We start from the raw sequence: 27,508 nt of genomic DNA on the forward strand, positions 1-27,508 counted from the left end.
TTTCTGAATGCTCCATGCTCCCTCCCACCAAATCTTTGCAGACACTGAGGCTGCAAAGTGCTGCAGAACTGCAGTCAGGAATTTCGTGTTGGTCAGGAGTTACACTCACTGTACTCTCATCCTAGTCCATCCATATTGCATTTTATACACTATGGTGGGACTGTGAGACATCACTGAAGTCTGATTGGCAGAGCTGTCCTGAATCACCATCTCTAAGGGGAAAACTACCACATTTCTATCCTTTCTTTCCAGTTATTTATTTTACCCAGTAAATACCATGTTTCCTTGTTTTTAAAAGTTGTTTTATGGAAAACATTTAGTTTGTGGTTTCTGCACTCATAATAAAGCATAATATTTTGCTGGACATCTGTATGCTAAAAACTGCTTTTAAGAATAAACTTCCAGCTGTAAATGGATTCCATCAGCTTACCCCCTTTCCTGTCCCAGTGTCTGGCACATTGGCTGTGCAGCAGAGCTGTGCAGAGCAGTACAACTGGAACACTGCACAACTTCCAGACAGATTGTTAGAGTGATAAATAAGGGTTCAGCAGATGGAAGCTCTTTCCTACTTGCCATTTTGCAAAGTGTAAAAAGCACAGATCACTACAGCAGTGAGATTTGTTTCAGCTGCCACTAACAAACTTTGAAGAAAGATGCTTACAACCCCTGGGAAAAAGTCAGGGTGCTCTATGACCTTTTGCAAATATGATTTATTAACATCCAACTAAATTGCTTACAGAGACAAAAATAATAAATCAAGTTGTGCATCAAGGTACTCCAATGTTATTACAAATATTTGGAGTGAAGCAGAAAACAGGGATGGTCCTGACTACAGAGAGACTTCTCAAATATCTGAAAGTCAGCAATAATTCTAATACATAAGATACCTTTCCTCATTCTGAAATCACTAATGCCCTATCAAGACAAACAACAAATTCAGCATTTAGCAGCTTTGTTTATGTAATACCTCATACATGTGAAATGGTTTTCCAATACTGGAACTAGGAAAATACTGTTAACACAAAGATCAGATTCTCAGGGACGCCAATCATCTCCAATGTGTGGAGCTGATGGACATCATCACCTCTTGTGGATCAGCATCCCAAACATTCTCATAAGCTTTAATTCAGTTTTGTTTTACACATTAAAACACCAAATCCACAATTTATATTTTAAAAAAATGAACCATTTAAAATTATTCTTGAACATATGGCAACTACTTACGCGGAAAATTTCTCTTACTGCTTTCAAAAAGCTGCAGCAAGAGCAGTAGCTAAGAACTGAGCAGTACAGTAATACATTTGGTGGTAGGTTACAGCATGTACTAAGTTTCAAAAGGTAAGCCAGATAATGTGCAGTTTCTTATAAGCCCACAGCTGCTGGAGTAAGTTGCACCCACCAGTAGCTAGAAAATAGAAAGGATGAGTTATTGAACACTGTGAATTTTATTGTAGGAATAATTCAGGAATGAAAACACACTCAACCAAAAAAACCCTGTAATTTTAATGTCACTCATTTCAATAGCACCATCTCATTCTTCTAGCCCTTGCAAGATGTATTCAGATATGTGGACGAGTTGGATGTCATCCTTCTCGCAATTAAAATGCACCATGGGCCAAGTTTTGCACTCCTCTTCAGCTTGCCCCCTCTGCATGAGTTGTACACAAAAAAGAAGCCATACTGAACAAAGCAGGATCTGCTGAAAGTTTCCTGCTCTGTCAAGCTGGTCATTTGGAGAGACAACACAAGAGATTACACAAAAGCAGATGCAAGGACATTTGTAATTAGGATCTGTTGAGCAGGTATAGATGCGTATTTCCATAGCACACTACCCTTACCAGGTTTGACTGGTAAGAAAGTCTTATTCACAGTCAAAGAAAAGATACAGAAGGAATTTATGGGGAAAAAAATTAACTACAGCCTCTAGGTATGACCTATCATTTGTTGCTATGGACTGTTTTCCTATTCATCACGTTATTTTAATAAAGAGAAAAATAGGACACTGAATAAGGGACCACAAAGAAAACCCGAGCAGGACTGTAAACAGCTGAGGGAAAGTGGGGGGCATGGAAAGGTGTGAAGTCTTTGTTAGGTTGGGTTTTTTGGGGGGGTTGTTTGTTTTGAGACCAGCACTGGACCATTGTGCAATGTGAAACCACCTGCCCCTGGTTGGGCCCTAATTTCTGGTCCCGTGAGTTGGTGTTCTTTCTGTACCATGATCTGGACTCAACACTAAGCTGCCAGGCAGTACAGGTGAATGTGTTTGCAACTATTATGTCCTTCAGAGGCCAGATTTTAAAAGAAAGCAGCAATCCTGTTTCCAGTCCTTCAAAGAAAACTGGTTGGTGTAAGAACAGATCTCCACGATGTTTCCGTATCAAAATTTGTGTTGGTTTTTGCATTCCTTCCAGGCATCTAACTTTCTAAGCTCTGCAAAAAGGATCTAAGTACACACTGCTGGATCTGTATTTCAAAAAGTGTCTAAAAGAAGTAGTTCAGTGCTGGCAATCTACCACATCAAGGATATCTCAGAGAACAGAGATCCAGAAAGGAATGCAGTCATTAATGGCGCATTCTAGCTCCACTTGGTCTAAAGGGCACTTTACACTACCCACAGTTGCCTCCTGAACAAGTGATGCTGTTTTGTAATCCCAAATTTACACAAAATCAGAAACTAAGCATCAAGACTGCAAATCTGAAAGCAGAGCTGTGGGTTTCTGTTCCTATGTAAAATATTTCCCTGGATTTTTTTTCTTTCTATGCTTTACAACTTGAATAATGACACAGGGGCTCAACACCCAAAGGCCTGAGCTGCTCCATCACCTTGATGGAAGTTTATAGTGAGGGTTTTGCTTTATGAAGAGACACACAAAGACAGAGCTGCATGAGTGCTTCTCAAACTGGCCTCCAAATTCATATTAAGCAGTGTCTATAAAGTCATGAAATAAGACAGCTACAACAGCAGGCAAGGGTCATCAGGAAATTTTAAGACGGGTCCATAGAGCCACACACCTTGGGGATCACAGCTGTGTCTGAAAGGAAGCAGTTAAGTTGCCTGATGCATTCTTTTTTTTTTTTACCATTCAGGGTAGAAATAGTGGGTAAAAAGTCCCTCAGTGTCAGTTATTAAGAATAACAGTTGTCTTCGTTATACTGCAGAAAGCTAATATAAATTTTGTACCCATTAACACAGCTGAAGTTTTGGGGAAGAAAATTACCAAAATTTCAGATTTTACCAAGAATAACTTTATAGAATATATTAACTTTGTGAATGTTGAATATATTTACATGCAGAAATACACAGAACTAACATCAAGACAAATTTCTTCCACTTCTTAATATACAGATAACAGAAGTTTAACAACTAAACCAAATTGCTTCATACAAAAGTAAGCAGGGAAAACTATACTGCAGTTGGAAATGTGGGGTCAGAGGATCATTCACAACTGGTTACATTGTATTTGGAGGTGTGTACTAGAGATTTACAAAAGGAGCAATTACTTGTTCAATGATTTTGCTTCATGCATTTAAGAAACACCCTGGATTATTCTCAGGCATTTTTACGGAGACAGTGCTAAAACTCTGGAGTTTACTTTCTTGGTACAGAAATTTTGATGAAGAAATTTTTATATAAGGCACTGCTCAGCCCAATGCTTCTTGTCATTCATCCCATGTCTGTATTTCAGAGAGTTTGGAGTGTTAGAGAAATCAGACTTGGCACTGCCAGTCTGATTTCTCAAAAATCCTGACTCAAATACCCCATATGAGACTTGTTTTGTTTCATACCTGCGTGGGGGAATCCCCTGCACACACAGAACACACAAACTCAGCAATCAGATCAGGCAGTATCACAGTAGCTGCCAAATATGACAATGAGCAAGCTTAATGCAGCCTCCAGAAATTTTGCTCCTTTTCTTAAAAGCTTTTATTTCCTCTACCCTCTTTTGTTTTTAAATGAACCTTAATTTTAGTATAAATTGTAATTACCAACAGCAAGGATAATTGCAATTATCAACTCATTTCTGTGCCAGGTTTTGACAGTTAATACAAGGATAAAAGACAGGAAGGGAACAAGGCATGAAGAGAACCTCATTTTTCTTGAAAAGCCAAACAGCCCCCAAAGTTTGAGACTTCCTTTGGAATCAAAGCCCAGATTTTGTCTTCATATAAGTGTGAACCTCGCCTTGTTTAAAGCTGCTGGCATGGTAGTCAAGTTTTTCGAAGACATATTAATTAGATATAATTATGCTAACTTCTTTGGTAATAAATTATGGAAATGATGGTGAGGCAGATCCTGGGCAAAATGAAAAATGGTGAAAAAGCATTCATCTGCCTCTGAGACAATGAGGCTTCAAGGTAATAGAAACCAAAGTACAAATACACATCTAATCTGAAACCACAGATTTTGTTTAAAATTTAAAGCCTTCATAGTATTTCCTTCATGATACATATAATACAAAGATCCATTTTTAATAGATTTTCTCTAGAACAATGCAGCACAATTGCAGTAAAGTGCAAGCTTTTCTAAGCTATTAGTCTGTCCTCCTAGGAGTCTACTTTATCCATACCATATCCAGTTGTTCCAGCCATAAGCCAATTTAACAAACCCAGCATTTGGGTTTGTTTTGTGTCTTTACAGTGGCATGTAAAGAAAAGAAAAGGGTGTGATGACAGAATGCAGGTCTATCACATAGAAAACTGCATTGCTGCCAGAGTTGCAGACACATGGAGCAGATTTGAAGAACCATGGATCAGGCTTGGGTTGCAGATATGTGTGACTGATCTTTTATCTTCTGATCTATCTTTTAAATTAGTCTGTTAATGACTGTGGCATTGTGATTTGATGAAAAAAACCCAACAATACTACCCATCTCTATAATCTTCATTCAAAAGTGAGGCTTCTGCTACATTTGCTTCCTGTTAAATTTCTGACCTATGGTTTAGTAGCTTCACAAATTGAACCATATGTATAAAATTACAGCAAAGGGATGCAATTGATTTAGTGCAAGACGTTTAAATAGCTATCTGAACTTAACAAACAAACAGAGGAAGATCAAAGACTCCATACACTTCTCCATAAGGCAGATGGTAATTTTTTAAATATAAGATTTTAAATACGTTATTTCTTAAGAGGTAGAAAATATCAAAATACTAGGAAAAAATTTCTAGCTTAAAATAATCAGTTTGCTTACTTTTTAAAAAGTCTTACTGTTGCAATTTTTAAGTGAATAAAAACAAATGAAGCTATGGAAGCACAGGATTTCGTGCTCTGTATAAGATTTCACTTACTGGAAAAAGAGAGAGCTTCTTCATCTAGTCAGTGCTCAAGCAGTATATACAAATGATCTCCTCTTTTTGCCCTGTTGGGGGCTATAAATTTGAAGTGAAAATTTTTCCCAGTGGAAAATTTTGGCGATTCCTGACTTTCTAGCACTACATTTAACCGGGTACAGTTTATGTATAAGGCAGTAGAACCACCGACATAAGCTCAGAACTACCTCTTCCATAAAGCTCAGAAGAAAGTTAATAGAAACAAAAGCTTACTTAAATCTTTCCTGCAGACAGCAAAAGATCACAGTCAGATTCCAGCACCAGCTGATAATCTGTTTCAGCAATTTATACCAGCCCAGAGACAGCTGAACTACTCATTGCACTGTGGAAGCCTACCTACAATTTGAGTTACAAAGGCTTGCACTCTTCCTCAGCACAGCTAGGAGATGCTGATGCTACTGTCTCCAATGCAATTCAGTAAGGCATAATTTAACTCAGAACTGACATTATTACACATTGAAAAAGTAGTGTAAAAGCTCCTCTCTTTTCCATCTGTTAACATTCAGTACTATTTATTAAATATTTTATAAAAGGAAGTTAGGATATTTATACATTCAAACAATCACTGTAATAGTTGAGTAAAGGAAACAAATGAATTATCAGATTCTAAATTAAGCATGATTCTGGAGATTTGCACATATGCACACACCACACACATTCTGTATGTGTGTGTATATATAGATATATAGTTATATTTTATATATATGTGTTTTAAATCAGATTCAAGAATACAGCACAGAATGTCTTCACTTAGCTCCTCTTTCACCAGAGGACAGGATTGTCCAGTTTGGAAAAACCAGGTTCTTTCCTAAGGTCCATGTAGGTTCCATTGCTCACCCAGGAGTCATCGCTGGATTTCCTATGAAAGATTAAACAAATGTAAGCTTATATTTTCCATCTATATGCTGTGTAATGCAGTGTAGCACCATGCACAGATACCAAATCCAGCCCACAAACCAGGAGCAGTGCAGCTCATTGCAGCCTGCAAACAAGGCAGTACAGCTTGGTGTGTCTGCAGTGGGCCAAGGAGAGGCATCTCAATCTCATGTTCACAAGAGAACATCACTATTAAAGAGCCAAACGCATTAACTCCTATCTGCTCTAATACTTTTGCTATATAATAATTAAATTCTTTATTCCACCATTTAAATCTACAGGATAAATCTCAGCTTTCAAATCCTCATTGTAAGGATTCAAATCCTCATTCTTATTCACAATTCTCATTGTGAATATACAATCACAAAGTATTAGTGTTGCAGACATCTTTTATGAAAAATCCTTTCTTTAGGATTTTTCCTTCTGAGAAGCTGAGAGGCCTCAGGAACAAAATGTAAACATTGATTATCTGCTGCTGTGGATGCAACAGGTGGATCTGTGATTGGCCCATGTTGGTTGTTTATAATTAATAGCCAATCACAGCCCAGCTGGCTCAGACAGAGAGCCCAAGCCACAAACCTTTGTTATCATTCCTTCTTATTCTATTCTTAGCTAGCCTTCTGAAGAAATCCTTTCTTCTATTCTTTTAGTATAGTTTTAATGTAATATATATCATAAAATAAATGAATAAAGTCTTCTGAAACATGGAGTCAAATCCTTGTCTCTTCCCTCAACCTGAGACCCCTGTGAACACCATCAAATATTAGACTTTGCCTTTATCCTGCTTCCCGTTAGCAGATGGGGTTGGCATGTGATGAGTTAGCTCACCAGCTTGTCAGATGTAGTAGTGTAAGCCATTCCCTTTTGCACCTATTTAAACCATTCCAGTGTTCCTCAGAAGCACAGTATAGATATATCCAGAAAAAATAGGATCCTAGATCTGCTAATAGGCCCATACAACATTTATCTTGCCTCCAACTCTTTCACTGCAGGGGGACAGAGAAACTAGGGGGCAAAAGACCACATCCTCACCAGCATTCCTTTTTGTCTTTTGATGCCTCAAGTCTCCTGTTTAACTGATTTACAATAGGAAGAGATAAAGTGCCCTCAGAACAATAATTCTCCCCCCATAAGATAGGGGAAGCATGTTCAAAAATAGCCCTGGAAGTGAAAGTCTGCACACTTCCACACCAGGCAATCCCACTGAATTCAGCAGAGGTAATTGAGCTAAATCCAGCTACTCCAGTTTGCTTCAAAGAATCAAAGGTGCTACATTCACTCAGGCAAATTCAAATGTAGACCAATTGCCATCAAGGCAAAAAAAAATAATATTCAGGGATGCACTAATAAAAAACTAATACATAACTGTGAGTTTTAACCAAGTCGGGGGTATTCTACATTACCAAAGTACAAACCCAAAGTATATGGGGGAGCCCTGGAAAACACTGGAGCCTCTCACATGGAAATTCAGAATCAGATCTATAATAAGCATTTCAATAAATGATAGTATATGCTAATTATTATGCTATCTAGTACCTGAAAAATCTAGGCTGATGCTCTAGATTGTTTTCTTCTAGCACCTTCCGTCGTTCTCGCTGTAGCTGCTCGATCCTCTGCTTTTGCATTTCAGCTCCTTCAATATTCCCTTCTTCCAGAAACCTGCAGCAGCAGTGATATAAACAATTGGTCTCCTGCCCCCAGAAGAATCTAATCTTTCCAGCAGGTATTTCACAGTGTTTGAAAGGTAAACAGCTACCTCTGCAGACAACTGCACTATGAAAAAAAGCACTTAAGGAAAATTGACTCTTGTAAGAAGCTCAGAGTCACAGTTAAATTAGATTCTTCTACTTGGAAATTTGCAAAAGCTAAAATTTCACTGCAGAAAGGAGTTTCAAGTGTCTCAGTTTTAGGTTACTCAAATACTCTATGCTCAACATCCAGTACCTGAAGTACTGAGGTTTTAACCTCCTTGGAAAGACAGTTATCTAGAAACATCCAAGAGGCAATTTTAGGATACACTTCCATAATAACTAGACCATTTCTCAATAAGTGATTACAATGTCTGTTTCAGATGCACATTAATGTAAAAATAGAAACACACTGCAGTTATCCACAGAAAATAGTCTGAGTTCAGGGTAAAGTGAGTGTACAGAAGATTAAGAACTATTTAAGGAAAATATTTCAGAGTTAAAGCTTCTTACCTTTGGTCTGGCCTAAAACGTGTGTCAGTGGATGGGAGTAATGACCTAGTTTGTGGGTCCAGTTCATTTAACTCCAGTGCAAATTGTGTAAATCCATACCATTGTTCATAATCTTTAGGCATTGGATCTACAGAAGAAAAGAGTACATTCAGAATTCCAATTAAATGCTATTACACTGAGAAAGAAAATTTCAAGCTCCCTCCAGTCATTTGTTTATGCCTGATCCACAGTGTCAATTCTGGGGGAACAAGAGGTTTTTAATAATGTGACAAAAGAGAACATCCCCCTTGATAATTGCACTGCAACAAGACAGATTTCTGTTCTCTCAGCTGAATCACAGCACAACTGTGATGAAGGCCATGCTATTATCATAATGTTTTTTCAAAACACAGTGGATAAAACCCCACAAGCTTGGGAGAAATTCAGCTATCACTGTCATTACAGAATTGAGCTTTGTGGGCTATCCTCCAGTGTTCAACACATGAAATAAACAACACTTCTCTGCACAAGCAGTAGGAGTTTGTTCCTTTTTTCCCCCTTCCTGCTAGAGTCCTCAATACTCACTTCATGCCCAAATATGAAAATGAGGGAGAATGGAGAAAATTCAGCCATGGGATTAAGTTCTCATATTATTTAAATTATATATTCTTCTGATGTAACTTTTAAATGCTTGACAAAAATCTAATATTCTACAGAAAATAACAAGAAATTGGGGCATAATAAAGATATGAAAACAGTAAGCTTATACTGAAGATCCCAGTTTGTGTACATGAGCAATTCTGATCACTAACTTGCTCTCCATATGCAGTTTGAAGATGAAGTTGTCCCACAATATAAACTTTCATGCCACTTCCCAAAGAGTCGATGCACAACTTTCCCAGATTTATCCATGACACTGCCTTCAATCTCATGTGCATTTGGACTCCAATACTTTGCCTAGAATGAAAAGGAACAAGGAGAAAGAAGGTGCATAAGAGCTCAAGTGCAGCCCATTTTGCCATGCCAGCAGCACCAGGCTGTAGACCAATGAGAACTGTTCATTTAGGTGTGCATTACAATGTCAAGTGCAAACAACAGCTGTTAGTACCATTAAAATACAAACCTATTAGTATGTTAGCTTTTTAAAATACTGATGTTGAGAATTGTATTTATTTTGTTTGCCTTTTTTAGGAGCAGTATGAGGTGAAGTGCAGCTGACCCTGAATTTTGCCCAAGGACAGTTGACCCGAGTCCTGGCTTGGTTATCTACATCTCTCCCAAATTTGCAGAAGAGGAAGAGAAGGAATTCATACGTTAATCTCCACTTTAAACACTTTACAATATCAAAGGTGTGAGATTTCAGGCTCTCAGCCTTAAATATTTGAACTTTGAGTATCCAGAGTAGCTCTGAAAATACATGTAAGTACTTTCAAGTAAGTATTTGGAAAAAAAAAATCATCCTAATGCTTCTTAGAAAGCACAAAGTATTCAGGAAAACAAATTTAAAAACCCCAAAGTTGCTGGGGAGCATGCCATGCTGCATAGGTACACTGAAGTACTGTATCCCTTGTATTTGTATGGTCTGTTTTATGTCCAGCAGAGCCTTTCTCCATCAATCAGGTACACAAAATGCAGGTTAAGGTAAGTCTCTTAGGATGATTTATAAAAGTATTTCTCAGGTTAGAAATTTTGGCATTTCTTGACATTTTCATTGATTTTCATTTACTACAAAGTAATCTATTGCCAAAAACTGAATTTCATTTCAGTTATAAGGACGATTCCTGAAGAAGTCATATACTGTACTTGTACTGTAGCAAAAGCTTTGAGTAACACCCCAGCCTCTTACTTAAACTCCTCTGAGTACCTGCAAAAGGCTAGAAAAGAGCATCAGGAGAAACACCCTGCATAAGCACTGGTCCTACAGCTGCTGAATGGCTGCAAGCACAGCATGTGCCAGTGGGCCAGCAGGAGGCATGTGGTAACCAATGCCAGTAGCCACCTTGTGCCTTTGTCTCTCATCAAACCCAGAGTAGGTATTCCATGATATTCCTTTCCCCATAATTCCTCCATTTCCAGTGGAATCACTCAAGAAAGCTGTTGCTTCTCTTTTGTGTCTAGTGAATGGCAGTTCCTTCAAAGTCAGTTTTCAAGGAATCACAGGTAATTACAGCTTGTAAGCAGAAGTACTGAGCTTCAGCAGGGAGCATCCTCCCACTGCTGTGCCTGTTAGAAAAGGCAGAGCCAGCACTGCTGTGGTTACCTTTATGAAAGTCAGCTTGCAGTGGCACGTGTCATCATTTAGATTTTTTATGATGATCTCTCCATAGTGTTCAATCCATCTTTGCCCACTCAAGATGTTATGGATGCAGGATGTCACCTTGTTCCATGCAAAATGGTCTTTAAAACTGTAAGGAAAAATACACACAAGAAAATTGTCATGCCATGTTCAAGTGAGCTCAAGCTTGAGGAAAAACATTTGGAGGCAAATTGATTAGAGAAACCAAATAAACTTTTTTTTTTACTAGACTGCTTCATCTTGTTCCAAACCTTCTCAAAAACAAACCCTATGGCAACAATTCCACCTCCCAGAAAATCCTTTTCACTTCTGCTAGATACTTTGGTCTTGAATTCAGTTTTCTCTCCATCTACTTGTCCTTCTAACCAGTTTTAAGTTTCCAGAAGTAATCATTCTGCTATCTTCTACAGTCTGAGATGCCCATCCAAGTTTGTAACACAGTGACAAGGACATGGGCCACCAGAACATGTACTTGGCTCAAAAATAAGCTTGGCTCAAGCCCTCAAGGCTGAGCCTAAGATGTGTGCTTTAGGCAAGAGCCAAAGTTCTCACCAGGCACTTCAAGATGCAGTTGCACACTGGGAAACAGCAGACAGGGAGAGATAAACAAGTACCAATAGTGAATGCAACATTTCACCTTCTATGAAGGAAGCAGATGCTCTTATAAAACAGCCTTATAAAGCATCAAGGAAAGGAAAGTCTCATGAAGACATACATTCTACAATTTCTTCTGGGTATGGATGGCCAACTCACCACAGGTAAGGTAAAATATAAACTTACAAAGCACCACTTTCCCCACAGCAAGTGCCTCACACACTTCCTTGTGAAGTTACTGGAATCTTTCCCTTCCTCCCCTTAATCACTTGCTTTCACTTGCTGCTTTCTAAGGGCACACACAAGGACAGTTTGTACAAACTTGCAGATATGCAGCCAATTTATCCCACAGTAACTTGTTTTTCTGCCCTTACCTATGCATGTCACATCTTATCATAAATGCTAAAAACATCTATTAGTTTAAAAATGAACCTTAATACTAATGCTTAATTTTCCCCATAGCCTGAGCACCTTTTTTGTACCCAATTCTGTATCAAATAAACAGGGATACAAATCAACACATGGAGATCACACATGAATCAGATTGCTTCCCAGTTCATCAGCCCATCATAGGCCCTAATATATTAATTATTTTGGCTCTGAGCACTCATTCACATCCTTTCATTTCAAAGCTTAGGGCAGGTGCTATGAACATAACATGGTTTATACATCACCTTTTGGATACTATCTTACTAGGCTACAACTTTATCCACTTGAAAAAAAAAAGACATGCTTGATTTGATGAGTGCTAGGTACTTGAATTCTTTGTTGTTTTTTGGGTTTTTTTTGTTTTTTTTTTTCAGATGGCATGATGGCAGATTAATTAATTTTGTACTTTCTCACTGGAAAACAGATTTAATTGGAACAATACTCAACCTTTAGACCTCTGGTTCTGCAAACATGATGGATATAGGCCAAATTTTAAGGGATTTTAATTGCTCATCAATAATGGGCACTCTGACAAGCCAGCATTGAAACACTACAGATTTTTATTTAAAAAAACAAAAGGAAACAAACCAATTATACTCAACACTTCACTACAGTGGCTGCCTCCTTGGATAACGAACACCAGATATGTAAGTGGTTCTACTTATCACTTACAGTCATTATTTCTGCAGTGATGATGGTTGTTTGCCTTGCCTACAGCCCAGAACACCCCATGGTGTCAGGGTCCCTACAAATATAGTTAAAAAAGACAGGAACACCACCACCTCTTCCCCCAATCCCATACTTGAGCAAAAGAATTCATAGCTTCCTTTACCCTACAGTTTTTCCCTGTGAGTTCAAAATGCATTAAAGTTGAAATTCAACTGAAGTATGAAAATACCTTTTCATACTTTCAAAAAGAAAAAATACTTCTCTTTTTTCAAGGTACACAGAAGTAAAGGTGTTTTTTTTCATTGTTTGTTTTTCATAACTTTTGAAAGACTCAGTGCTTCTGATTTATGCTTCTGGTTTGGTTTGGTGGGGTCTTTCTTCCTCCCCTTTTCTCTTTAAATGAATTCAAAGCCCCCAGTCCTTCCAAAGGGCAGAGCAGAGCTGGCTCTCCTCTGAATGAGCGTGGCTGCAGTGTGTGCAAGCACCAGTGCCTGTGCAGGAACAGCAGAGCCCAGTGGCAGCACTTACGCTGGAAGAGTCACGTGTGTTGTGCCAACTGGAACAATCTCCATGGACTTCCCCCAGAATTTGTTTTTCCATCTGACATCTGGAACAAGAAGTAAAAAAAAAGACAGGTTTAGTCACAGGTGGGTGAATCATGCTGTTTCTGGGCTCTACTTTATTTTCAAGAAATTCAAAATAACAAAGTGCAACAGAAGCGTTCAAAGAATGTTGTGGGACCTTCAAATACATGCTGGTGGGTTTGGTGTTGTTGCTGTTTGCTTTGTTTGATTTTCATCATAATATTGGTTATTTAAATAGTAAAGTAACAGATGTTTAACAGTCCTCTCAAAAATTTTTTCAAAATAAAGGAATTTGAATAAACCATAGGCAGCATTTACTTGTCTGCAATTCAGTTGCTATTCAATGAATGCAGACATTTTCAAAGACAAAAGCAGAATTTCAAATACAAAAATATAACAAGAAAATTCACAGTCAAGAGGCTAAAGAAGGTTTCAAATGGCATAAAATGGCAGAGGGTTTTAGTCCAACTCCCTCTGTAATTTTAACTGGTCTTTTGAAATCTTGTTTGAATCAAAGAAAGAGGTGTCCAAGTCTCATGCCTTTCCTTCAAAAATATAAAAAAGATAAGAAAACTCAATGCAAGTTTAGCCAAATTTATTGAGCAAAAGCACCTGGAAGAGAAAGAAACAGAGAGAAGCATGACAAAATGTGTGTACAGTTAAATTGGGCTAGATAACCAGGCAGTAACTTTCACAGTAACTTCAGAGCTCAAGGGAATAGTACCCTTCCTATTTTAGATTCTAGGAACTCCGTTCCCTGCACAACCTAAAAAAGAGGGGAAACTTCAACTCTAGTCTCAAAAAGATGCTAGTTATAACAGAAGGAAAACAAAACACCATTTCATGTATAATTCTGGGGGAAACTCTTACACTGGTTGTGAGATGGATGCTGAAACCGCAGCTAAGAAATTACTCAGGTATCCCCTGAGTGTGTATGTGCAAGTGAGGAACGAGCCACACTGGGCTGCCTATCATTGCCAAGACTAGAATGGGATATAGGGCAGAATTCTGCACACAAAGAAATTACTTTTCTTATCATGTGAGAAAAGGACCTTTTGGGTTTTTTGGTTTTGAAGTCTGGCGCTGGGTCAGCATCTTCACTGACAGTGATTCTCTTGTGATTCCTACACTGCACAAGTTCTCCAAAGCTACTTCCAGTATGGTAATGTTGAGGCAAATTCTGTCCTGGCTGTCTCTCTTGTGCAGTGGGATGGAAGAGAAAGGGCAAGGGTACACCCTACGAAGTTAAACAGTTAAAATGCATCACCAGATTGTGCCAAATTCTGTGCTGTCATAAATGGCAAAGCTGTCCCACAGCATGTGGGAAACATCTTGGGAGCCAGGGTACAACTTGATCACACAAGAATTTTAGGACAGAAGAGAAAAAGCACAGTGTTATTTCAAAGCTGTGCTCACACTAATTCATGCACAGATGCTGGAATAGCTGAAACTTCCTTCATTTCCACTGCTCATGTGTTGACACTCCTCTGCAAAAGCAGAGCCAGCTTCCTAAGTCATGGAAAGCTATTTCCAAACTATTGGTGCCTGTGAGAGCCCAGTCTTCAGTTCACAAGGTGTGATCAGGAGATTCCTTAGTGATGGAACACATGAACTAAAGTCAGTGCCTGGTGGGATGACAGCATTACCCTGGCAATGTTGCTGTCTCCTTTTGAGCTGAGAAGATGACACAGTAAGTGAAAAGGTCTTTGCACACAGAAGGAACTGAACTCACTGACAAGCTGCCTTTATGATTAAATTGGTGTTAATCTTTCCATGTAAGTTAATGTAGCCTCATTACAAGAGGTCAAAGCATTTTAAAATTGCCTTTACAATGGAAAAAAATCACTGTCTAGCCCTCCCATAAGCTCAGTCAGCCATATTTAAAAACAAAAGAAACAAAAATCCCCAATCCTGCTGCACCCTGATTGAATGTCCTGTGCCCACCAAGACCAAATCTCAGACTCTAACATTAATCAGATTCTCAGCTCTCATTAGAAGAACTTCATTCTCTAAATGGAAGTGTTAAAATATTTGAATGATAAGAGTTGTCAAAATCTGTTAAACAAATCAGTCTCATCTATCTTTATTAAGACAGGGTGCTATCTGATCTTATTTAAACAGTGTTCAAGTTACAGAATAAATTTTTGGTCATCTTAGCTTTTGGGTTACGAACAAAAGGATTCTTGTGTCCCTGTATTTGTTTACAAAGCAAAGAATTACACAGAATAATAAAGCCCAGACTAATGGGTTCCAATATCTGTTCAGTATGGCTCCATCTGTAATAACTATAATCAAGTCAGCAGAGCCAATCAGGAAAAAAAAAAAGATGACAATATGGCCACATTGTGATTTGACAAACCCCTGGGTGAAGGATTTTAAGTGAGTTAAAAGGCATGGTTATGTTTTGTGTGCACTCCAAAATTATCTAATCACACAGGTGCTGTTACTGGCTGACACCTTCACTACAGTACACAGCAAACAAAGCTCCAACACACATCTTTGGAAAAAAACCAGTAGTCAAATAGCACAAAATCTTACATACTGTAATAACGCCAGCAGAGAAAGAGAAGGTAAATGTATTTCCCCTTGCTGTTATGCTCATTTCTGAAAATTGCTTTCAGAACAGGTTTACAAGAATTGCCAAGGTTCAGGATTTAACCTGTAGTGTTTTCATGCTGTCTTCAGGCTTGTTTGTTTTGTAAATAGCTTGACATACAATTCTTTTTTATTAAAAAACAACATCCCTCCCCAACACCCCAAACAAACCTGATTTTAAAGAAGAACAGATATTTGTACATGAAAGTAATAATCAATTAATATTACATGAAAAAAATCCAAACAAAGCAAAATCTCTTGAGAATTTTTATAATAGCAGAAGATCCAAGTAAGAAACATGCAAGTAAGGATAGGCTAAGATAAAACCACTCTAATACAAATTTAAGGAAGGAATTTCAACTTTTCCAAATTTCTGGATACTTTGTGTTAGACATACAATTAAAACATTATGAACATTGTAAAAGTAAATGACAGACTGAAGAGTTACCTTGCCAAAAAGCAAAATTCACAGATTCAGCATGGCATGCAGAAATAGGTGGGTGGTGACTGACCTAATAGCAAGACATGAAAAGAGAGGGGGAAAACAGATTAACATATGAACACTTGAAGAGTCCTTTTGGTTTGGCTTCTTTTGTTCGTTTTCTCCTTCATTCCCATATGGCATCTACAATTTGAACATTAGTTTTCACTTTGCAGTTGTGTCCTGAAGGGGGAGGCAGTGAGATTAATAAAGGCTCTCAGACCCAAGAAACCTTGAAAGAAATGGCAAACAATTATTTTAAAAGGCCTGAGATTTTGTTCCAGTGAAAATCTTGCAATATATTTTGTACATTGTCTCTAAGGTAACAATTAAATTTACCCTTAGGACCTCTTACAGATTAACAAAAACCACACTTCGAGTGCACAGACAAAAATTTTCAAAAAACCAAAAATACAAGAAAGGGCCAAAAGCTTCTGTACAGTGAATAACCACAAAACCCTGAGTATGAGGGAGCAGATGGTGATCAGCATCTCCAAGGGGTCAGGGGTGAAGAAATGAAGCCAGGAAATTCCATCCAGCAATCCCCACCAGTGCCGCAGTGACACCCCAGGTGTTTCTAGGTGAAACTCTAACCACATGCACTGCATTTCATCAGCTTTGGGCAAGAGCACGTGCCGAAATTAGGGCAACCACCAAAGCAGCAAAGCAGGGACTGTGAGCAAATAAACAATTCAGACTATTAAAATGCAACAGTAAATAAAAAAGCACAAAGTGAAAGGAGGAGCAGCCACTCCTCCTCAACCTGAATTCTCCCCTCTGGGTGAACACAATTAACAACTGACCAGGACCAGCTCTTAAGATGTGCAATGCCTGCTGTTCCTTGGGCAACTTTATTTTCAAGTCAGACTGCTATTTTTCACTATGAAAAATCACCTCAAAAAAGTTAAGTCAACTTTTACTTTATTACTCTTTTCACAAATCTCTTACTAAGCATTTTTTCCCACAGGCATCCAGTTATTTATTGAACATCCTCTATTTGGTTTAAAAAAAAAAAAAAAAAAAAAAGAAGTACTAATTACTTTCAGCTATGGCCTAATTCAGCAAGAGCAACACTCTCTCTCTCTCTCTCTTACATACTGTACCCAGATTAACCCCAGATGTCACTGTAATACTTGGGTTAAACTTAGCTCTCAGTTAAACTGTTATAATTCCAGAGTAAGGTCATGGTGCTTACAGGAGTTATTCTAAACTCCCTCTAGTGATAAAACAGAATCTTTCTTACTTTTGTATCTTCTGTCAGTCTATGCCATTAATTACATTCTGCCTGCACTAACAAGGTATCTGGAGCAAGCACCAAAATGCTAGTGCAAGCAATAAGACACTGGTCCTGATGTAAAGAGAAATATTTAATGCTTGCAAGCTGCATTAATTTTTTTCTTCCCATACTGTGCTCTCTTCCTAATATTCCTCTACCCCATATTCTTACAATAAATTTACCACTCTAAATTCACCTTGCTTATTTCTCATATTAGAACAACAGTTGTACATAGCACAAGCCTGCTCAAGTAGTAAAATTCTTCTTAATAAAAACTAGCCTTTGTACTGGTTTACCCAATATTCAAGTGAAAATATCTTCCTTTAATTCAGTGTAACGTTAAACTCAGTGCTAACTTTTATTCACTACTTTGCTACTCCAATTTGATGCTGTGCTGATACTTGCAATGCTCCATACACATCATTTTAGTACTGAAGTAGCACAGTGATGAACCAGATACATGAACTTTAAATTTGATTCTTGCTTTGACTGTATTACTTCCTGTTGGGTTTTTTTCCCCCTCATTTTTACTCTTGCCTGTGACATTTCCTGAGACTAAGGAAAGATCACATAACACTCTTTTCTGTCAATTCTAAAACATAATGTGCAAAGTGCTTCACAGGCAGTAAAAAGCACTTTTCATTTCCTAAAGGAAGCCTCTGAGAAGTCTTTCTCTGATCAAATTTCTAGGTTGCACACCTTTGCCCACTTGCACATTTTGTATTTTTTTTATGTCTAGACAGAATGAGACAGCTTTCAGTCATTCTTACTTTGCTACCAGGCACCAGGTATTTGAGTTTTATCTTTTTAACGTATGTTTCAAGTTAAGCAATTTTGGTAGCTTGGCTGGTTTAAATTTAGAATTTAGTATTTTTCACTCATACTTAATAATTATTCTACTACTGGGGAATTATCTTCATAAACACTCAGACCATGATGTGCTGTATAAATCCTTCACCTACTCAGCTGTGGTAGCGAATTCTCAAGGCTTAGCCTACTAAGTATTTGGACAGGAAGCACAAAGAGTCATGGTGCCATTGGAAATACTTGTGGTTGATTGACTTATACAAGGGATACATTTGTTATAAAAGAAGGCATTAAACAGCTGAAGATACAGTATTTTTAATGACCACACACAAAAGAAAATGACAAGAATGTAAATTTTTGTTGTGGTTGTGATCATATTACAGCATGGGGAATTGCACTCAACCAAGATATCTTGTTAACTGGAGCAGGCAGCCTGCCAGCCTGTGCTCCTCCAGTGTCAGCTGCTGGTTGTGATGTTCCACATCAAATTTAGCAGACTTTCCTCAAAAAACATTCCCTTTGTTTGTAATTCAGCAAAGTCCCTTGGGTTTTGCTGGGCTCAGGTAATGTAGAGTAATCTTGTATTTTGCCAGTAATTCTGGAGAATTCCAGGCACACATTTAGAATTCAGCAGTGTATCAAGTAGCCATTCTAAGGGTTGCAGCATACAATACCTGTTCTGCAAAGAACTGGAAACCCTTATCTTCACGGATACATTCATAGGTTTCTCCAAGCACAGGATTAAATGGCTTACTTCCAGCTCGGTAGTAACTGGATGCATAGGCAGAGACTGCAAAGGCAGCTATGTACACCTGGGAAGTACATTTTTGGGACTTAGGTTAATTAATTTACAACAGACACAAAACAAATAAAAGCAAGCTTTATCCTGATTCTGTATTTTCCCTTTCATTTGCAGGCTACGGACATGCATGCCTCCAGCAAGCTAAGCCCTAGTTCACACACTAGAGGATTATTCAATTTTCAGAGTCATTCAATAGGTCAGGGATAGAATTTCTAGGGTCAGATACTGCAAATTTCATCAACTGAAAAGTGTTTGAAACAGTTTAGCATTCTGCAACACAGTTTAAAGAAGTAACCTTAAAGTCACTGTTAAATTTAGTATAATAACTGGTTTTTATAGTTATATCTGTGTCTAATAAAAGTACCAACTATCCTTTTCATAAACATGGCACACGAAGTATTGGATGATTTTTCACCAGCTTTGCTATTTCTAATGCTGTTTGACTTAAATTGCTTTTTATCTACTGGGTGCTATTATCTAATCATGAAACTGTTGATCATGACTGACACACAGGTAGCCCTTCCAAATTTTTGCTGTCAACTCAAGCACAACATGAGAAATTAGAATTCAGGGTTGTTTGATTCTTTTTTGTAACACTTTTTTTCCTCTTTTCATTCCCTTTTCCTCATCTTGTGAAAGTGTAGATACTCTCTTTTCACAGTTTCAGAAAACAAATCCACTGAGGATAGGCTCTTTTATGAACTATTGCAATTACTATGCAACAGCTAGCATTAAATTTTGCTTGAGGAGTTTCTCAAAGGCAAAGAATACACCAGTCTGAGATAATTTCCAGACGCTTGGGTGTGGGGAGAAGGGAAAAGGCTTCTTTTCCCTCCCTTTTGAACAACTACTGCTCATTTCCTTTTCCTTTTAGCAATATGTTCTCAAGAGAACACAAAATGCTATGGACTGAAACCCCCATTGAATGACCACACCCTGGGAACAGGCCCTAAATTATAACCCTTGAAAGTATCAGAATGAGGAAAGAGACTTTTCAAGTAGTATTTCAACATGATTACCTACTCTCATTAATAACCTCATTTTGAGATAAGATACATTCAGTTGGAAAGGCTTAATTTAATTTATGGGAAAATCTCTATCTCTCATTTAAGAGAATTTAGGGAGCTTCTAATCCTTTATTTATGGGCTTGCATATTAAGTAGCTCTTGTACACCTGGAAGCAGAGCAACAAATGCATTTCTCTCTTGTTCTTTTGCCAAATGCAGAATTCAGGGTTCTGCACTGGAAGAGGATGACATCATTATTGTACCCAACATACAGCATACAGCCTGGTTTTGAGATCTTGAACATTTTGGATAAACACAAAAGCTTCAGAAAACCAGTTACCAAAAACAATGGAGCTCATTTAGTTAATATAAAGATGTCACAGTCATGTAGGCTGGAAGATCCAGCATCTCTATGAAGAAATGTGTTACCACATCAGACACCCTTGAAAAAGATCTATTGTAGCTTTCATCTTTGAGAGGGAACTAAGTTCAATCCCACCCTCTCTTTTTGTTGTAATTTTTAATATTAGAGAGCAAGAGCTGCAAAACAGAACTAAGCTCCTTTCTTGTTTAAACTTGCAGTACAGCAAGGTACTTGAGGAGAGAGAGACTTTCTGGAAAAGCAACAGAAATGGAACAGAATAGTCAAAAATTGTGGCTGTGTGAGTATGTACAGACATTTGGAGAGTTTGCCTCTCAGCTGACAGAAACAAAACAACGGACTAGAACATCTTCACTTGTTCAGCACTGCTTTTATGTTAATTCTCACTCTCTAGAGTGTTCTGAGAGTTTGGAATCAGGAGCTTACCATGCGCTCGAAGGGGTTTGGCGTGTGCGCCGCTGTATCCAGGAGCTCGCTGTACTCCAGCTCCTCGCAGAGGCGCTGCAGCGTGTTCAGGGGCTCGTTCAACTCTACAGGCATGGCCACCTTGGAGAGATCCTTCCCTATGTTATTCCTCAGGATATTCCACAGGCTGATGTTACTGGTGTTAGGGCATGGAGCTGGTAAACACGTTCTCCGTTTAGAATTGCATCCGATTCCACTTTCAGAAATACAATCTGAAAAGGAAGGAAGTGGCAGAACAATTAAATTCACATTTTCTTAGTTTCATCCCCCTCTGCAAACATACATTAAAATGCAACCATCTTTCCTTCTGTCAAAACTTCCTTCCACCCACGAATCATTTAAGTATTTCACTTGTGGTTTGAAGATAGCCTGTTATAAAAATGACAAAATTAAGAATCACATTTTATGTGCATTAGCGGAAGTAAAATGCCAAGTACAAGAGATGCATAAAAATGACCTTCTTTTCCCTTAAAGTCTGAAAGAAAAGGCTCAGACTTTCCACTGAATTTGAAAGAGTAAATATTATAACCATTTTATTTGTAACGGAGATGGATTCCTATCTGTTTAGGGGATATAAAACCTCCTTCCTTGACAGAGCTTCAATTAAGTTGACACTTCTCAGAAGGCAAGATATAACTTACAGATGCAAGGATAATAACTACTCCTACTGATCTCTTCCTACTTCTTTGCATACTCCTACCAGGGAAATTTACTGTACCATGAATTTACATTCAGGCTTTTCCACATTGCTCCCCATAGCATTTAAACTTAGTGGTGTTACTTTGAGATATACCCCCCATATATTGATGGAGAACTGATATGTTGTAAGGATGCAAAAGCTGAAGCAACTGTAGAGCTATGGGTTTGCTCAAGATTTAAAAAAAAAAAAGGACTCAAGTCAAGAGTCCTTGACATGAATATCTGAACTCTGTGTTCCTGTATCAAAGCAGTCAGAACAGGATAAATAGCTCTAAGTGTGCCATGATAGGATTTGTAGCAAAATCCAAATAGAGCTACAAGCTTCCACAACAGGCACTAGTCTGAAGTGATTATATTGCTTAGCTGTACATCACTTTTGTTTCAGAGTGTGTTTGCCACTACAAGAACATATTTTATCTTTCCACATCCTCAGGAGCACCTAGGAAGCTCCTGCCTTAGGATCAGTTACTATTTGGAGACACCCAGGCATAGCCTCAGTCTGTCAAGCCCTGTCCTTTTCTGGCTTTCCTCACACAGCTCTGTCTTGAAGGAATTAAACCCACACTGGGCTGCACATCTCCTTCTGAGCTACGCATGCCTGGAGAATCCCTGCCCTTAAATGCACTTAACCAGTACTTCCTCTTCTCTGCCACTGACATAAGCAGGGTATCAGCAGTGCTTACAGCAGGGACAGCTGACCACAAGGACAAACTTCTCCATGCCTGCCATGCCTCCCAGCCCCTGCCTCACGTGGAACATTTAAAGGGTATTCAGTAGCATCAGAGTTTTGAGGAAGGAGTTTCCATCTTTCTTACCACTGGCAAACTCCAGTTCCTAATACCTCATATGACTGAGTTACTCTAACAAGGTCAGATGAACCATTTGCAGCTCCTTGCCTCTATCTTTCTTTTTGCTTAAAAAATGGCATGGGCACTATGGGTTCAAAAACCTACCTGAAACAATTATACTGTTGAGAGTTATGGAGCTCACTTCTATACTTCCCTATTGGAAGAATTTATTTCATATCAGAAGAGGCCAAAAGGAAGGATGTTCCCTTAGATACCTCAGGAATGAGGTAAATGCTAAAAACTTATCCTTGTTTAAAAGAGCTCCCAGAAATGGGATTTGGCTATGTCTTTTGACAGCTTCTGATTAAAAACAGAATGCAAATTGGCTCATTTACGTATTCTGGACCAGTCCATTAATTGAGGTAAGCTGCTGAAAAAACAGAGTGGACCAAGAACTTCAGTACTCAGATACCAAATTTTCTAAGCAGTGAAGTTTGCCTAGTCTCCATCACAGAATGGCCCAGGCAGTTCTGGTTTGTAGGAGCTGTGACAGACAGGATGAATGCCAAAGGAGGTTTAGACATCTGACCTCCAGTGGGAGTCAATGACTTCTGAGGCCAAACTGCACCATTATGAACATCTGATCTGACCTTCTACATTACAGTGGCCAGAGGATTTTGTCATAATCCCACAATTTATGGTGCAGCTAAAGCCCTGTAGGAAAATGACATCCAGGTTTCTATTAATGGCAGTGGCAGGCTGCCCAAAGCACAGAAATAGCAGGTACCAGAAGCATGCAGAGGTGCTTCTTATACTGAAGAGCTTCAGTGACAGCCTTTGTTAAAAAAAGATTAACTGCCACATTAATACAGCTTTCTATGGTCCCGATCATGAAATAAATTCATTTGTATTCTTTCCTATTTTAAAGGAAAAATTTGAAATTTCTTCATTTTGACCAGTTACAGGATACATATCAAACTACCCAAGTTAATAGGAATCTGCTGGTTCTTGGAGATGATCAGGAAACAGCTGCTAGTGAGAAATCACTGTTCAGCATTTTTTGAAAATAAAAATATATTGTTAGACTGGGAAGAACATTGTGGTTAGCTGAAATGAGTTGAAGGCACAAAGCCAAGTAGGTTGTAATGACCAATTCTTCTCCTTTTTTTGATTCTCTTTCCATTAGGAGGAAATATTAGCATAGGTATTATCAAGTACTTATGCTTGTACCTTTTTTGCTTGTATTACTCAAGACTATCATGAGTAATACAAGCAAGAGAGAAATTCTTATGGTCATGCACCAGAGCTGCCAGTGTTCCTTTAAACACTGAGTTCTTCTAAAACAACAGGACTTCTGAATGCAGTTGCTAAATTGCAGACTGAAAAAAACAGTGTGACAAGGAAAAATAACTTTTTTGAAAAAGTGAAAGCAGCTGGTCCTTACTACTTTGAAAAATCCTGTGGCCATGAGAAACTGAGAGAGAGTGGGAGTCACTCAAAGAAGCCAAGGAAAGAGGTGTTTCCCTGCTGATACAGATCCATCATCCTGCTTAATCAGCAGCGCCCAGATAAGCAGATTAGCTGGAATCTGCTCTTCCAAACCAATCTCAGTCTATATGAGAAAAAAACACAGACTTTTTACATCTCAAAACCCATAATATCAAATTATCTAGTAAGAGAAGAAAAAAATATCCAAAACAAGCAGAAAATAAAATTCTCAAAACATGGCATAAAAAACTCACTGAACTTACCTAAAGTTTGTCTTTCATTCTCCATGTCATTGCTTAGGTTATCTTCTGAGGCATTATCACTGATATCACTTACATATGAGTCATCATCTGATACCTAAGTGTGGGGTGGGGAAAAAAGCAAGATATATCACTCATTAAAGTAATCCCAAGTGCATGTGGACATTATTACTTTCAGCTGCAATTACTGTTTTAATATAATTGAACTGTCCAAGCTGTCTTTCAATGCTATAGAAAAGTACTACGAAGTGCTAAGATGTTCTCAGAGTGGAGCCCTTGCTCCACTCTGTTTGAGTTTGGGAGAGATTGCTATAATTGAAATTTTAACTTGAGTGGAGACATGCTTCCTCTCCTTGGCTTCACTACCAAGAAGGCTTTCCTCATATCAAAACTCAAGGTTTTTATGGAACTCAAGAGAAGAAACAAAGATCTAATAAATTTCAATATGCCTGACATCAGCCTCAAGGCACCTCCAGGTACCACAAGGACAGGTATGAACAAGTATTTTTGTGGTGCAAAATACTTTTTTTGTGGTGTAAAAATACAAGTTCCCTGGGCACCTGTATAATGGACTCAAGGCAGACTACATGTCTGCAGTATCTGCATACAAGCTCCTTAATTGCCATCTCCCTCACTGTGTATGTAAGACTTCTTCATAATACTTGCTACCCTTTACAGTGAAGAGACAATGACAACAAATAAATATAAATGACATATTAATTTCTAAAAGTTTTGAAAATTTAAATTTTCTGGCAATCTTCTGATGTACAGTTAAGGCTCAGAAAGATTGCCAGTCAATAAGCAGATAAGAAAATACATCTGAATGACATCAATCTCCTTGCTCAGACCTCATTTTCTGAAGAACTAGCAGACAGCAGGACTTCCTGTGCATCAAAGAATTCTGTGAGAGAGTCAGCAATAGACAGTCTGCTTTCATTGGACACCTGGTGAACCAGACCTCTGCCTTCCTCTCTTGAATTTTCCTGTTTAAAAGAAAAAAAGTTTTGAGCAGGGAAGAAGCACAAACAACATTCAGGCATGCAATTCCACAGTCTCCTAACTTGAAGGGCTGTAAAACACTGGGAGAAGATTGCACATGCTCCTCTTCAATTTATGTGAAAGACAGCATGTGTTTCAAAGTGGGATTTAAAACCAAAGTAAAACAGACCAAAGAGAAGGAAAAAGAAGGAAAAGAAAGCAATGCATATTGAGTAAATCACCTAAGGTGCTGTATATAAAAATGCTTTGCTATTTGAATGATTTAACCAGATATATCCAAGTGTATCATCAAAAAGCCCACAAAAGAACAAAACTCCCATCTCTTTATATTATACCCTGGATTTACATTCCATCCTGATCTTAGCAAATTAATAAATCTTTTCCTGCTCAAGCTTTGCTTAATGCAAAGCCTGCCATAGAGTAGTCTATAAAACTCAGAGGGGTAAAGTTGCTTTGTTTATAATAGTATGTTTTCCTAGCTCTTTTTATTCCCTAATTTTCTATGCTGTGCTTTTGAAGTCATTCCTTCATATCCACACCTGAGATATCTCCACGTTACCCAAAACCAACATATTATTAAAGCCACATAACCAGAATTGCTTTTGCTGCTGGAGGCACATTTGACTGCCACAGAGATCCTGACAGCCCCTCCCATGGATGCACTACAGATCACTGGTGCAAGCAGAGCTCCAGTGGGTGGCCTGGCAAAGGTGGGGTGACCAGTGAGACCTCCCATTCTGTGCAGAAGCTTGTGTGCTACTGTTTTCCCAGTAACTCCACCAACGCAAAGGGAATGAGCTATGCTGGCCCAAATGAGTGTATTAGCTGCTCTCAAGATTTTCTGCATGAGATGCTTTACTAGCTTATAACCATGACTTCCACATCACAATTTTGCAGGAATTGTAGTATTTTATTTTCAGAACAACATAATGAACAACCTGACAAGCCCAGAATCGAGCTGGCAAAACTTCTTTCAAAGCTTTTCTGTTGGTAGGCTGTGCTGTGGTATGGAATGTTATTTGGTACACACTGATAATGGTGACATGGAAACAAAACAAACTGCTATAAAAAATACTTGAAAAATCCCTCCTTTTACAGCAGGGATAAAAGAGAACCTCAACATTGTTCCTCCTGGAGGAAGGCAGTAATACTAGCCTACAAGTAAAAAAAAAAAAAACAACCAACCTTACACACATAAGCATTGCTACTGGGATTATTTCCAATACTATTTTGAATCTGAGAAGGAAAGCAAGCAGGAAAGACTCATAAAAGAGCATCAGGTTTATATATCTAACACATAAGCTTCAGTTTTTCTTGTTCCACATTGGCATGATGAACTACAGTTAAATTACCCAATAGACAAACAAAACTTTTCCCTTATGCAAAGGCTTGAGATGCCACTTTATACTGCTTCAATTTTCACAGGTGGATCACAGCACCCAGTGTATCATTTAGTGACAAGTTTTGTGCAGTGGCCCTGTCTTCCTCAAAGCAGCACTACTGTATCACAGTCCTCACACAGTCTTAAAATGAAGCTTCTCCAGTATAAGTGATTTCATCCTCAAGTTCCAGCCCGAGCCATGCCAGAGGGAATTTGTGAATGCAACCTCCAAAGGACCTTCTGAAAGCTATTTTTGTCATGTGTGTCTCTTTGTGTGTGTATAGCACATAGCACAAGATTCAAAAATAACCCATTGTCATTGCAAGGACCTCCACTGAAAAAGAAAATAACTCCTGAAACGAAGTAACAATGCATTAATGCTTTTCTGGATAGCAGTTTAAGGGCTGTTCAAATTCTTGTGGGTTTTAAAGCAAAAGGCATTAGAATGATCAACTACCTAAGGAAAAAACCCAAAACTGAACAGCTAAATATGACCAAAACACAGCTCCACTACACCAGAACTGAACCAGAAGCGAACAGATGGAATCTGTTCTGGAATGACTAAACTGTCTTTAAAAATAAAAGGAAATAATTAGTTATGTAAAAGCCCCAGCATTACATGCCCTCAAGTTCTAATGAAAGATTTATACTACAAGCACAGCAGAGGTTTCTGTATGAGTTAACATTTAGGAAAATCCATCAGAAATAACACAGTTCTGGCTTCCCTCACTAACACCATTAACACCCACATCTTATGACCTATAATTACACCATTTTCACATGCATTCTGCAGCGAGCCAAAAAACTGTCTGAACATCAGTGGAATCTCAAACCAGCTAACTGGATGTAGAAGAGTCCCTGGCTTCACACAAAGACAACTAAATGGCTGAAAGGGCTCTTTTATGTCCCATTTACTTTGATCCTTTAATGGAAATGTCTGAAAATCATTCTAAACCTTACATGATCCACAATAGTAGCCAACATTCTGGGCTAACAGCACTTGGATGGGTGACAGAAGATCTACATAACTTAGCAAAGGATTAAATGGGCAAGAGAAACAGTGGCACGAAGGGTGACAGGTGGCAGCTCTGTGCATGCTGAATGAGAAGCAGGCGAGGG

The 27,508-nt window shown here is 38.4% G+C and overlaps 1 protein-coding gene across 4 annotated transcripts in view; it reads right to left on the reverse strand.

Annotated features, from left to right (window-relative positions):
- Positions 1-3,264: 3,264 nt before the first annotated feature.
- Positions 3,265-27,508, reverse strand: part of OSBPL3 (oxysterol binding protein like 3) — an 84,081-nt gene continuing 59,837 nt past the window's right edge. For all 4 annotated transcript variants that reach the window (XM_063153350.1, XM_063153356.1, XM_063153363.1 and 1 more), the window contains 11 exons: positions 24,858-24,992; positions 24,013-24,106; positions 20,736-20,986; positions 18,793-18,930; positions 16,003-16,066; positions 12,904-12,982; positions 10,648-10,792; positions 9,200-9,344; positions 8,409-8,535; positions 7,744-7,866; positions 3,265-6,190 (listed from right to left, as the gene is read on the reverse strand). In XM_063153350.1, the coding sequence (XP_063009420.1) occupies positions 6,094-6,190; positions 7,744-7,866; positions 8,409-8,535; positions 9,200-9,344; positions 10,648-10,792; positions 12,904-12,982; positions 16,003-16,066; positions 18,793-18,930; positions 20,736-20,986; positions 24,013-24,106; positions 24,858-24,992 (1,398 nt within the window). In that variant the 3' untranslated portion in view covers positions 3,265-6,093. The remainder of the gene's footprint in view (positions 6,191-7,743; positions 7,867-8,408; positions 8,536-9,199; positions 9,345-10,647; positions 10,793-12,903; positions 12,983-16,002; positions 16,067-18,792; positions 18,931-20,735; positions 20,987-24,012; positions 24,107-24,857; positions 24,993-27,508) is intronic.

This window comes from Melospiza melodia, chromosome 1 (genome assembly GCF_035770615.1).
Source record: "Melospiza melodia melodia isolate bMelMel2 chromosome 1, bMelMel2.pri, whole genome shotgun sequence".
Classification (NCBI taxonomy): Eukaryota; Metazoa; Chordata; class Aves; order Passeriformes; family Passerellidae; genus Melospiza; species Melospiza melodia.